This window comes from Macaca nemestrina, chromosome 4 (genome assembly GCF_043159975.1).
Source record: "Macaca nemestrina isolate mMacNem1 chromosome 4, mMacNem.hap1, whole genome shotgun sequence".
Taxonomy (NCBI): Eukaryota; Metazoa; Chordata; class Mammalia; order Primates; family Cercopithecidae; genus Macaca; species Macaca nemestrina.
Genome location: NC_092128.1, coordinates 74,776,464 through 74,791,138, shown reverse-complemented (window position 1 = coordinate 74,791,138; position 14,675 = coordinate 74,776,464). Strand labels below are relative to the sequence as shown.

Genomic DNA, 14,675 nt, shown 5'->3' with positions numbered 1-14,675 from the left:
AAATATTACTGCCCTTTGCTCTAAAGGGAAAACTATCTTCCAAGGCTGTTCAGTCCACAAACTCAAACACTTGAAAAGGTAGTCCAGAACATAGGGCAGTCAGCATCTCAGAATTGTGACAGGCCCATGGAGAACTGTTTCCCAACAATTATTTAATGGAAAAAAAAGTCTATACAGTTAGATGAAAGATGAGGCCCACAGGGGGGTAAAAATGTCAAGAAATTCAGTTGATTTTAGAAAGATTGAACACTAATGTTATATTAGGTTGGTGCAAACTAATGCCATTACATTCAATGGCAAAAACCCGCAATTACTTTTTAAAGTAATTACCTTTTAAAATACTTTCTAGCTATGATTTGTTTCTGTATACTCTGCTCTGCGATAGGCTGCGTTTTTTTAAAAACATTTTTGGGCCGGTCACGGTGGCTCATGCCTGTAATCCCAATACTTTGGGAGGCCAAGGAGGGTGGATCATGAGGTCAGGAGATCGAGACCATTCTGACCAACATGGTGAAACCCCATCTCTACTAAAAATACAAAACTAGCTGGGCATGGTGGCATGTGCCTGTAGTCCAAGCTACTCAAGAGGCTGAGGCAGGAGAATTGCTCAAACCCGGGAGGTGGAAGTTGCAGTGAGCTGAGATCATGCCACTGCACTCCAGCCTGGGCAACAGAGCAAGACTCCGTCTCAAAAAGAAAAAAAAAAAAATTGAACACACCCTTTATTGCCACAGCTGCTTGTGCTACAGAAAATAAACAACACAAAAACCTCTTTGCAAATAAAAATAGAAAGCAGAAATATCAAATCCACTTTTATTTTGTATGCCTTAACATTGTGATGATTCTTTTACACTATGGTTATTGGATCTTTTGACAGGTTGCCTTGAAAAGGATTTAAATTTTTTACTATATATATAAACTATTTTCACAGCAAAATAAGCTGCTTGTGAATATAAAATATATTCTCCATGTCTTAATATTCTTAATTCAATTCCATTTAATACATTTACCTACTTATAAAGAGAGAAATGCTATTGTTTTTAATTAAGTCCCTGATAAATATATTCTATATGAGGAGGGAACCAGTGATCTCTTTTTGCCACTGAGATCCTGAACTAAACGGTCGACAGACCCAAAGTAGACCTCTATAATTCAAATGTCACACTGCAAATTCAAACTGGCAGTCTTCCTTGAGTTTCATTTTACTTGCCAAGAGAACAATGAAGCACTTATTCTGATGCCAGTAGAACTTTGGGAAGAGACTAAGAGATTGTATTTCCCTGAATTTTCCTCTACAGAAGAGGACAGCTATGAGTGACTGAAGAGACATGTTATCATTATTGTAGTAATTCTATAATTGTACAAGTAATTGAATCTTGAAAAATAAGGTGTTTACATAAAGACTGATTCATATAATTGCAAAAATGCTATCAGATCATCAAAAAGAACCAGAAATTACAGTTACAGAATTTAAGGTACAAAAAAAAGTAAAATCAACAAAAATGTCACTAGTGGTATTACATGGATTATGGTATTACATAGATTAATGATAAACAGGGTCTCAATCTTAAAATCTCCTTCCAGGGAGAATAATTCTAGTCCTTTCCTCACATGGCTGTCTCATGATTTGTGGCAGCCATTCCGTCTTGCAAAGTGCCTGCAATGCCAGGACTCAAAGATCTTTACTGCAAGATTCCTGGCATCTTTACACTGGATCACTCCAATACTGATTGCGTCTAACCGCTTCCCACAAACATCCCAGGTGATATCCTTGCAAGCCATATTCAGATTCAGTAGGTCTGAGGCTGGGTGGATAAATCTGTATTTTTAAAGAAGTAGCATGATATTCTCATACTGAAGCAAGTTGAAGACACAAAGTTTTAAGCCATTTTATAAGTCCTCAGAGTGCAGGAACTATGTCCTATTCATTTTATATCCACATAATCACATAACTGCAAAATATATTATACTTGGCAGCTTTTGAATTATATTAAATACTGAGTTGACATAAAGCCTATTCAAGAAATAAATTTAAAACATAATGAATAATTATATAACCACCATGAATAAACTAACAACTTATTTCAGGAAAAGGAACAGAACAACTCATTTTCATTGAAGTCCTCTGTGTGTGCCTCCTTGATTCCATTTCAGTTACTTACTCTTCTGGAGTAATTCTGCTGAATTTTATCATTCTGAGTTTTTTTTTTTTTTTTAGTTTTGCTATATTTTTATATCCAAACAATGTGTTATTTTGACATGATTTTTTGCTTTATATAAATGGAATAATATTGTGTGTATTTTTCTGTGCCTTTTTGCTTTTAATCCTGTGCTCCTAAGATTCCAGAAGTTGTTGCGAGTTGCTGAATCAACATATAATTTCATTTTATGACTATACAATAATATATTTATGCATTCTCTTGTTGATAGAGATGTCAGATATACTCAAATTTTGTTACTACTACAAGAACAATATTATACATGTCTTATAGCTAATGTATATGAATTTTACTAGGGTGGTTTACAAAAAATATAATTGTTGAGTCAACTTTGTTAGATAATGCCAAATTGTTTTTCAAAATGGTTGGGCTTATTTATTTTTCTACGTGCAGAGAATAAGAGTTTCCCTTACTCCACATCCTCACTAAAACTTAAAATATCTGATTTAAATCAATTCAGTGGGTATAAAGTAGTATTTTATTTTGGGTTTTAATTTTCACTTGCTGATTGCTAATATATTTGGACATCATCTGGTATGGAGATTTCCTCTTCTAAGACATACCTGTTCAAGCCAATGGCCCATTGCAGTCTTTCCTTACTGCCTCATAGAAGTACTTTTTATATACAGTCATGTACCATATAATGACATTTTGGTCAGTGCTGGACCTTACATATGACAGTGGTCCCATAAGATTATAATGGAGCTGAAAAGCTGTCATAATGTCATAGCACAATACATTACTCACGTTTGTAGTGATACTAGTGTAAAAAAACCTACTGTGTGGCCAGTTTTATAAAAGTATAGTGCATACAATTATGCACAGTACATGATACTTGATAATAAACAGCTTTGTTAGTGGTTTATGTATTTAGTATGCTTTTTACTGTTATTTTAGAGTGTAGTGCTTCTACTTATTAAAAAAAGACTAACTGTAAAACAGCCTCAGGCAGGTTCTTCAGGAGGTATTCCAGAAGAAGGCATTGTTATCATGGGAGATCACAGCTCCATGTATGTTATTGCCCCTGAGACCTACCAGCTACACAAGACATGGAGGTAGAAGATACTGATGATTCTGACCTTGTGTAGGCCAAGGCTAATGTGTATGTTTGTGTCTTAGTTTTTAACAAGAAGATTTAAAAAGTAAAAACTTAAAAACAGGAAAAAGCTTACTGAATAAAGATATTTTTGTACAGCTATACAAAGTGTGTTTTAAGCTAAGTGTTATTACAAAAGAGTCAAAAAGTTTTTAAAAATCTAAGAGTTTATAAAATAAAAAAGTTAGAGTAAGCTAAGGTTAATTTATTTTTGAAGAAAGAAAATATTTTTAAATAAATGTATTGTAGCTTAAATGTATAGTGTTTATAAAGTCTGCAATAGTGTAATGTCCTAGTGTTCACACTTACTCACTGACTCAGCCAGAGCAACTTCCAGTCCTGCAAGCACCATTCATGGTAAGTGGCCTCCATGGGTGTACCATTTTTTATGTTTTTTTTTTTTTTTTTTTTTTTTTTTTTGAGACGGAGTCTCGCTCTGTCACCCAGGCTGGAGTGCAGTGGCCGGATCTCAGCTCACTGCAAGCTCCGCCTCCCAGGTTTATGCCATTCTCCTGCCTCAGCCTCCCGAGCAGCTGGGACTACAGGCACCCGCCACCTCGCTCGGCTAGTTTTTTTTTGTATTTTTTAGTAGAGACGGGGTTTCACCGTGCTAGCCAGGATGGTCTCCATCTCCTAACCTCGTGATCCGCCCGTCTCGGCCTCCCAAAGTGCTGGGATTACAGGCTTGCGCCACCGCGCCCGGCCCATTTTTTATGTTTTATACCATATTCTTACTGTACATTTTCCATGTTTAGATACACAAATACCATTGTGTTAAAATTGCCTACAGTATTCAGTACAATAATATGCTGTACAGGTTTTGTGCCTAGGAGAAACAGGCTGTAACATCTAGCCTAGGTGTGTAGTAGGCTATACTATCTAGGTTTGTGTAAGTACAGTCTATAATGTTCACATGATGATGAAATTGCCTAAAAGTACGTTTCTCAGAATTTATCCCCACCATTAAGCAACATGTGACTGTAATTTACTTTCAGTTATTTATTTTTTAAACATTTTATTCCAGCTTCTGATTTGTCTTTTCACTTTCTTAACGGTATTCTTTTGATGAACAGAAGTTTAATGTAGTCAGGTTTCTCAGCGGCTCATTTAAGAAACATTTCTAAAAACTGAGGTCATAAAGGTATTCTTCTACACTATCTTCCAAGTTTTATATTTTTTGCTCTTCACATTTGAGTAGTCAGTCCACTTGAGACAGAATTTTGGGTATGGATTATATGGGGGCTCAACTTCACTATATTCTCTTTATTGAAGAGCCAAACATTTCTCAATTCTTCTAGAGTGTAATCTATGTCATGAATCAGGTCTTTGTATATCTGAAGTGCTGTTTCTGGGCTCCTTGACCAACTTGCCCATTCTTTTGTCTCAAAGTATAAATTTACTAAAGTTTAATAATATTTATTTCCATTTTAAAGCATGTGAAATGCCATGGTTATTTCTCGTGTATTGCCCTTTCATGTATATTTTAGCAATAGCTTACCAAATTCTATTTAAAAATCTTTTGAAATTATTTTTACAAGAATTGCACCAAATAAACAGGTATTGAATCTTCCAAACCATGAACAAGGTTTCCTTGTCCTATTTTATACACTTTCTTTAGTATATCTCTATATGATTTTATTTTTCTCTGTGAAGGTCTTCCCTATCATTTATGTCTTGAAGGCTTATAAATGGTAACTTATAAATTATGTTTTCCCCTGGTTTGCAGACATATTGAAACATATGTTTTATTTTACATTAATTATGTATTCAGCAAAGTTACTATAATTTTATATTACTTCTAATAACTTATCTATAGGTACTTTTTGAGATTTTTTAAATGGACAATCTCATCGTACGTGAATAACAGTTTCATTTCTTCCTTTACAATTTATTTCTTTAATTTCTTTTACTTGCCTTCCAGTACAATGTCAAATATAAAAAGTGACTGATTTTCCAATGTTAAACCATACTTGCATTCCTGGCTAAACCCAACCTAGTTATGATATATTATCTACATAATTTATGATAAATTTTTTAGAATAAAAGCACGACATACTCAATTCTAGAATGTCATTACAATAAAAGCAGAACACACTTTTCTTGAATTGCTTCTTTCACTCATCATAATGTCATAATTATTGTTAATACTTAAACGTTATGATGATACTGTAATTGGTATTACTTTGAGTTATAGTAGACAAAACCCAGGGTCCACTTGATGTGGGATGCTTAATTAGGAAACTTCATCATAAAGCTGGAACCCCATGGACTACACCTTTCTGTAAGGTGAAAATAAATCTATCACCCTTTTTACTGTTATTTTAGAGTGTAGTCCTTCTACTTATAAAAAAATAGACTAACTGTAAAACAGCCTCAGGCAGGTTCTTCAGGTGGTATTCCCAAAGAAGGCATTGTTATCATGGGAGATGACAGCTCCATGTATGTGTGTGAGGTATGTGTGTATTTGTGGTATGTGTGGTGTGTGATAGAAAATACATTTCTAAGATTTAAGGCTATTTCTAAGTGAATACATTGGGAAGGAGATAAGGACATATATGCAGTATTGTAATTTAGGCCATTTTGACTATTCTGTTTCAACTGCAGGTTTATTCAGTTATGACTAAAAAGAAGGCATGTTACTGTGAGTCAAGTATGTTAAGTATGTTCTGCTTTTATTGTAATGACATTCTAGAATTGAGTATGTTGTGCTTTTATTCTAATGACATTCTAGCTATGATATCTCTTTTATATGTTGCTTCATATGGTTTACTAATACTTTGTTTAGGACTTTTTTGCATTGTTTTTATGAATGGGATGGACCTATAAGTTTTCTTTGTCATCGTTGTTAGCTTTTGGTACCAAGGTTATGTTTTATTACTTCATACATCTCACACTCTCAAAGTTTTACTGCATTCCTGGTATCAAGTTGTACTACTTTTGTTTTTCTGTCTTCTGGAATAAGTTATACGCAACTGGAGATATTTGTTCTAGTTTGGCATAATTGATAATAAAAGGATTTTGACCTTATATTTATTTTCTTTCTTCTTTCTCTTTCTTTTCTTTTCCTCCCTCCCTTTCTTTATTTTCTGCTGTTTGTTACTCATGGTGCTTTATTTCCCTGTGAACTTTGTACCTTGAAATGGTTAACTCGTATTTCTAGAAACTTTATTTTCTTTGAGTAACAATGAATGCCCAAGGAAAGATATGCTTTTTTTTTTCTTCTGAAAAGTAACATAAATTAAGTCTACTTGTGATCATAATTTCTTAGAAAAAAATTTTTTGGCTCTTCCCCTCAGCACCTAAGGTTTGACACTGGCAATTATCCATGCAGTCCCCAGAGTGATAGATTTATTTTCACTTTACAGAAAGGTGTAGTCCATGGGGTTCCAGCTTTATGACGAAGTTTCCTAATTAGGCATCCCATATCAGGTGGACCCTGGGTTTTGTCTACTATAACTCAAAGCAATACCAATTACAGTATCATCATAACATTTAAGTATTAACGACAATTATGACATTATGATGAGTGAAAGAAGCAGTTCAAGAAAAGTTAAGTATGTTCTGCTTTTATTGTAATGACATTCTAGAATTGAATATGTTGTGCTTTTATTCTAATGACATTCTAGAATTGGAGAAATTAACTTACAGTTTCAAAAAGCAGAGTGAATAGTTGTCTCAGGCTGAGAGTGACTACAAAGTTCCATAAGTTAACTATTTGAGGTAATAAAAATGTCTTATATCTTGATTATGGTGGTAGTTACTCATCAAACCATTAACTTAAATACACTGAAAATTGGTGCATTTTATTGAATGTAAATTATTACTCATTAAAGTTGATATTTCAATGGGACTATGTAATGATAACATATCAAATTATACATTTAAGATCTGTGCATTTCACTCTATGTCAAATTTATCTCAATAAATCCATAAAAAAATCTCTTTAGGAACTGAAACTTCCGAAATCAACTAGAGTTTTTAACATCCTTACTAGCTTCAATATCAGTTAAAAATAAATGAAGCCTTTATCAAGCCTGACAAAACTCCATGATAAAGCAGCTTTACCATCTCAATCCTTGGCCACGTCACCATTCAGTTTTCATTGCAGATGGAAATGTATTTCTGTGACAGAAAATATGTTTCTATGATTTAAGGCTATTTCTAAGTGAATACATTGGGAAGGAGATAAGGACATATATGCAGTATTGTAATTTAGGCCATTTTGACTATTCTGTTTCAATTGCAGGTTTATTCAGTTATGACTAAAAAGAAGGCATGTTACTGTGAGTCACCAAGTTGCTATTTTGATAGTCCCAAAGGTTTTCAAGGGATAAAATATGCACATTCATTTTTTTCTGGTTTTACATGAAGAAGATTGTGGTTTAGTGTGATAGAGATACGGTCTTCTTGCAAATTCATGGACTCTCAAGACAATTAAAATGTTGTAGCAAGCAAAAGCCCATTAAAACCTGTCATTGAGGAGATTACAGGCTAATGGGGGGAATTTATGGATAAATAATGATAGAAAGAGATACACACAGTACCGCTAGCCCAGCAATGCTTTGTGAAGGAGATGAAACTTAAATGGAACCCTGAAAGGTGAACAGGATTAAGTTGACATACAAGGGCAACAGAGTCAGTGTACTACACCGTAAAAGGTAGAGGAAACAAAAGGCCTAGAAAAACTAGGGGATCCCGATGGCCCCTGGGAAAGTAAGTCTGTTTCCCAGGCATCCATCTCTCACTGTGTTTTTTAGCATTTTAGAATGTTTTGGTAAGTTATTCATACATTTTTAAAGTCAGAAAAATACTGTCATTTGTGTTAGTTTCTATGACATCTCTTTAACACTGCAAACTGTGTTTCATCATTGTAATATTGAATTGTTCTAGCATAGTTTCTAGGGAGTACAAAGTCTACACTTTCAGAGAAATTTAATTACATGGAAGAATTTGATAAAGTTTATTTGGTATTTCGTATCTAGCTCATGAGTAAATAACATCACAATGTAGCAGTGGGAAGGAAAATATATTCAAATCATTTGCATCATAGTTTTTTTAAATCAAAGAAAATGAGCTACAAAAAGATGACATTGTTTAGATGAAGGTTCCTATCCTAACCTGTATCTCCCCTTTACCCATCTTTCTGTCTGTACACAGTGTATTAAAAAATAACATCTCCATATACGAAGAATATTTCTAGAGAAAAATCTTTCAAGTACAGGAGGATGTCTACCCTGTGGGGTCAGAGTGTGTGTGGTGTGTGTGGTGCATGTGTGAGGTGTGTATTTGTGGTATGTGTGGTGTGTGAGGGTGGTGTGTGTAGTGTGTTTGTCGTGTGTGTGGTGTGTGTGTGGGCATGTGTGGTGTGAGTATCGTTGCGTGGGTATGTGTGGTGTGTATGTGTGGTGTGTATGTTTTTGGGTATGTGTGGTGTGTGCGTGTGGGTATGTGTGGTGTGTGTGGGGGTATGTGTGGTGTGTGTGTGGGTATGTGTGGTATGTGCGTGTTGTGTGTGGGTGTGTGTGTGGGGTGTGTGAGGTGTGTATTTGTGGTATGTGTGGTGTGCGACGGTGGCGTGTGTAATGTGTTTGTCATGTGTGTGTGGTGTGTGTGTGGGTTTGTGTGGTGTGAGTGTGGTTGCGTGGGTGTGTGTATGTGTGTGTGGTGTATGTGTGGGTATGTGTGGTGTGTGTGGGTATGTGTGGCTTGAGTGTGGTGTGTGTGTGTGTGGGTATGTGTGGTGTGATTGTGGTGTGTGTGTGTGTGTGTGTGTAGGTATATGTGGTGTGTGTGCATGGGTAGGTGTGGTGTGTGTGTGTGTGGTGTGTGTGTGGGCATGTGTGGTGCATGTGTGGTGCGTGTGTGAAGCGTGCGTATACACTACTTAGGCCAGAGCACATATGGATAGAGTCTTAAACAGAATGTTTTCCAAGCACCTTGTGATTCTGGGCCTCAATGACAATGACCGTTGCTATAGATTTGGGGATCATAAACCAAAGGATGTAATTAAATTTAATGATTTTAGAGATTAGACCAAATTGGAGTCTGTGAACAGGCTGTTAAATATATTTCTTTTATTCTTCAGGCTCCTCTAATTGCCATAAATCAGCCTGCCTTTTACATACACTCAACCTCCATTTTTAAGCACCTCTATCTATATTAACAGCAACTAAACATAATGAGAATTATTTTATTATTTAAAGTATAGTATCATTTTAGATATTTTGATATGTCTACCATATAAATCATGCAACTAAATGCTACTATAATTTAAAGATATATGTATCTAGTGTTTTGAAAAATCAAGAATTTTGTATCAAAAGATTAGTTTCTTAAAAAGTACTGGATTTACAGACAGTATAAATCACTATGTACATTATTACTGTATAAACATCATACAGACCTGCTGTTGGACATTTGTTTTTTCCCTTTAATTTCAATCACAAGATATTTAAAGTGTTAGGGGTTAAAAATATCCATGGCTAAATATTAAGAAATGAGTCTAAATTGCAGAAGCTATACCTAAAATATATGCTATGTTTCAGAATTAAATGTTTTTTTATGATTATTTTCAAACTATTATTCAATGCACAAAACACATCACTCTAGAGAAGTTCTTCAGAACATACAGATAGTTAATAAGACACAAAGAATATTTAATTTTACATATAAAGCAGGAAAGTACAGGTAAGCATTGCTTTCAACCAAAAAACAAACCTTAAGAAAATAGTTGTTATTGTTATTGCAGTTGCCAGACATTCCTTGTAATTCAGCCACAGTGTTCTAAAATGGTTGACAAAAAATATTAAAGAAGGCTTAACCCCCACTGCAAAGAGAAAAGCCAAATGATAAAGGATAGAAAAACACTGAGTCCCAGTGCTTACTGTTATACACAGTGTTAAGTACTAAGACAATATTGCTGCATGTTGGTAAAAAATGCCCCCCCTCTTAGTTTCTCAGTATTATTCAGTATAAAGTCTATTTACATTATTGTATTCACATGATTAAAAGGCCAACCATAATAACTGCAATCTCTTGTTTACACACACAAGCTGTTTCCAACTAGGAATGGCAAACAGTATGAGTCAAATTTAATGTTATCCCTCTAACACTTTTTATAACATAAATATTATATTCTTGTATACCTTTTAATACTTATGCAAACCAAAGCTTCCATTATATTTTTCCTCTAATTATTACATGCCAACACAAGCAATAAAAAACCATACCCATGTGGGCAGCTACTCTAAACTGTATTTAATACTTTAAAAGATTCTAAAAATATATTGTTACTATAACATTTTTATAATGATATTAATTTCCAGTAATGAAAACAAATTATGAAAGAAAGATTAAATTATATTTTAGAAGAAGGGGCTTCAGTTTCTGGAGTGATGATTAACCTTCTTATGAACTACTGCCTAAGGAGACTTTGAAATGCTATCTATAGCTAAGACTTTACAATGTCATAAATATTATATCTTAAAAGAATATTTAAGGAAGCCAAATAATCATAATTTTTACAGTGCAATACTTTATTTTAATTTCAATGACCATACTTATTTTCTAATTCAGAAATGGAATATAGCACCAGTTCATACTGTATTTCCTCTAAGCCTGCAGCACTTCAAACTGCACAATGCTCTTAAATAAAAAATACTCATAATATATACACGCTACACAAAATATATACCATAATTACATCATCTCACTACTAAAAGGCTACACACTGATAGTGGTGGAGTATGACAAGAGAGTAAATGTAATTAAAAAGTTAAATTCTAGTTGAAAAATTTATCATACCCCCTTAGTGTCATGAAATAGTGCTGACTGTCTGAGGGATTTACTGAAATCCTCCATGGCAACCTTTCAGATTGTTAGAAAAGAAAGAGAAAGAAAGAAAAAAACCCAAGTGATCAATACTTCTATTAAACAGAAATTAAATCATGAATCACAGATATATTCAGATATACATTTAAAATTTTTCAATTGTTCAGATATTCATCTCCCTCTTCTTAAATAGGATCCTCCTTTTTATTCTACAGCTTTTAAGCAGAGCCATTTTAACATTTTTTTTTTAAAATCAGAATGTTTAACAGAGAGTAAACAAAAACAGGGATGCAAATTAAAATAAAATTGGCTCTTCGCTTATTTTAAACCCTTCTAAAGATGTAGAGGAAGAAAAAACAGAAAAAGCAGAAATTTAAATAGTTTGAAAATTATCTATATAGCTTAAATTCTACTAGAGTATGACTTATAATTTCCTAAAGCATTGAAACAGATATGTCTAAGCATACATAATATATTGTAAGGTAATCTTCCTCAATATAGTTCTTAGAGCTCCACTGTAGGTTTATAATTTCAGGAGCTATTTCTCCCATTGTGATGTTTTCCATGTAGCGAATGCAAGCAAGCAAATACCCTCTGTCACTGTGACAAGTTCCAAGTTACAATCAACTGGATGATTTGATGAAAAACAGAAGCTATCTATCCTTCAGCAGAAAATGCTGATCTAAGAGCTGGCTCTGGAAATCAGTTGGATGAACTTGGTTGCTCTGAATCTAATTGGAGGTTTTCCTTACTGGTGCAGGGAATGTCACAAGGGATACTGTCAAATAAAAATAACTCTAACTTGGAAATCACAAGATGATTCTATAAATCATAAAAGTAAAAAACCAAGTGACTGATTACACACATCCAGGCCTTATTTTAACAAAGATATATCAATCAATAAATTGTTGGATTATATATGAAATTAACTCAATTATTCAAGGAGCATTTATTCATTATATATTCAACATTTGTTCTTCTCATTTCCTTTATGCCTCTTGGGCATTTTATTCTTCGTTCACAAAGGAAGACAGGGAGTACATAGAAAATGGGGGAAAAGCACTCAAATCAATCAATTTAATAATATTTTTTAGGCCGAGCGCAGTGGCTCAAGCCTGTAATCCCAGCACTTTGGGAGGCCGAGGCAGGCGGATCACGAGGTCAGGAGATCGACACCATCCTGGCTAACACGGTGAAACCCCGTCTCTACTAAAAAATATACAAAAAAACTAGCCAGGCGTGGTGGCGGGTGCCTGTAGTCCCAGCTACTTGGGAGGCTGAGGTAGGAGAATGGCGTAAACCCGGGAGGCGGAGCTTGCATTGAGCTGAGATCCGGCCACTGCACTCCAGCCTGGGCGACAGAGCGAGACTCCGTCTCAAAAAAAAAAAAAAAAAATAAATAAATAATATTTCTTAGCATTAGAAAAAAAAGAATTTGAATCAAATGATAATTTGAAATTTTAACATTGGAGTCGATTTTCACTATTTGTACAGCTTTCATCTCTCCTATATAACAAAAATTAACAGTTGGTTTTTATCTGGGCATCTTTTGGTGAGGCAGTGTGTAACATACAAAAAAGGGAAAAAACCCAAGTCACAGAGGAGGATGAGAAAGAGATACAAAGGAAAATTCTCTTTGACATTTTTCCATAAAGTGAGTTACTTGGAGTAACATAGCAAGCACCTTGTTTTTACTTCTACAACTTGCATAAAGAAAAAACAGTTTAACTCAAAGCTAAACTAATTTAAAAAATTGAGTACTCAATCATTCTTCCCTTTAAACTCTATGAAGATGATTCTTACGGACTGTTAGATAGAGTAAAATAATTATCCAAAGACTTGATTTCCCTATTATTAGAAATACAAAACAAAGAATCATAGAACCTGAACTGTAGCACCCCAAACAGTAATTCTCTTAACATCTTTTGTTACCCAGTTATTCTGTGTCTGCCTGAATAGAGCAGGAGTGTTCTGTATACTCTACTGAAAAACAGCACAGTGTGTTGCAAAGAGTCCAGGCTTTTGAGCCAGCAAGACCTTATTCCAGTTCCAACTCTGCCAGCTACTGGACATACCACTAGAAGAAACCTCAGTTGCTGCATTTCTAGGAAAAAAAAAAAAATCTCTTCTGGCTGCATCAAAGATTAAATGAGATCATGTAGGAAAGACACCTTGCAAAGTGCCTGCCACTAAATATTTACTTAATTTCCTTGCCCCTGACAATATCTGCTCAGGTGACAACTCTGATTACTTTACAAAAGCAGGCAAACAAACAAACAAAAATCTATAAGCAATCTGCCATTTAAGATGTGATACATTCCTAAGTATAAATGTCATGTAAAAAATATTCTTTTTCCATCTATTCAAATTATCAAGTTAAAGAAAAATCTGGGCCAGGTGGGGTGGCTCACACCTATAATCCTAGCACTTTGGAAGGCTGAGGCAGGAGGATTGCTTGAGGCCAGGAGTTCAAGACAGGCCTGGACAACATAAGTGAGATCTCATCTATTTAAAAAAAAATTTTTTTTTCATTAGCAGGATGTGGTTCTGTGTGCCGATAGTCCCAGCTACTCAGGAGGCTGAGGCTAGGCAGAAGGTTGGCTTGAGCCCAGGAGCTTGAGGATATATTGAGCTATGCTTGCACCACAGCACTCCAGCCTGGGTGACAGCAAGACCCTGTGTCTAAAAAAAAAAAAAAGAAAGAAAAAGAAAAAGCTAAATCTTATATCAACTTTTGGGAATGAATGAGATCAGTGCCTCAAAATAACTGTAGAAAATGTGTGGTCTGTGATCTAAATGTTTTACTTGGAGTGCCTTAAAAATGTGACTATCTTGTTTGCCCCCTCTGCTTGTTAGACTTGATGGCTTATTTCACATTCATGGAACATTAGAAGCTGGAAGGAATTTTGTGATCTAGCCCAATCCCTGTGCTTTCAGGCCAAAGACACCAAGGCACACAGACTAGAAAGCCTGGCCACGTCCCCTTCCACCACTTGATGTCACTGTACTCCCCTGAACCTAAGACCAAAAATCCTAGCACAGTGAGGATGCAAAAATCAAACCTGCAGAAAATGATTCTACAATCTTAGAAAAAGCTTGCAGTCAAAGCAAATTGGTGTCTTTGATAAAATACAAAATACTAATGTAGAGAATTGAAAACCAAGAAAGATACAAGTTCAAAATATTTGAGGAAATCCCTTTTTTAGTTTGAAAATTCAAGAGAACATTTTTCATGCAAAATATCTCAGTGTAATGAAAATATACTTGCCATTTCAAATGGACTCATCAAGTAAGAAAATAAATTAAATCAAGTTCTAAGAGTCTAATTCATTCACTTAAAGGATTTCTAGTGTATTATTCTTTGATCAAAAGTTAACAGATATACCACCTCTAATTTTCTACTAAAATAAGTAGAGAATATATCCTCATTATACCACATATTCATGAGATCTTAATATATATTGGGATTAAAACATCTCAGATTAAAAATATGTGAAAATATTTGAATGTCTGTTTATTAATCTCTATAT

General features: G+C 34.6%; 1 protein-coding gene across 19 annotated transcripts in view; it reads right to left on the bottom strand.

The window, feature by feature from the left end:
* LOC105475534 (protein phosphatase 1 regulatory subunit 9A) overlaps nt 1-14,675 on the bottom strand; it is a 391,847-nt gene that overhangs the window by 80,819 nt on the left and 296,353 nt on the right. For 14 of the 19 annotated variants that reach the window (XR_011622153.1, XR_983434.3, XR_983433.3 and 11 more), the window contains exon 7: nt 10,033-10,098. The exons of the other annotated variants lie outside the window; for them this stretch is intronic. Coding sequence is in view for 10 of the 14 variants with exons in the window: in XM_071094850.1 (XP_070950951.1) it covers nt 10,033-10,098 (66 nt within the window). In the remaining 4 variants the exon portion in view is untranslated. The remainder of the gene's footprint in view (nt 1-10,032; nt 10,099-14,675) is intronic. 19 annotated transcript variants of the gene reach the window in all.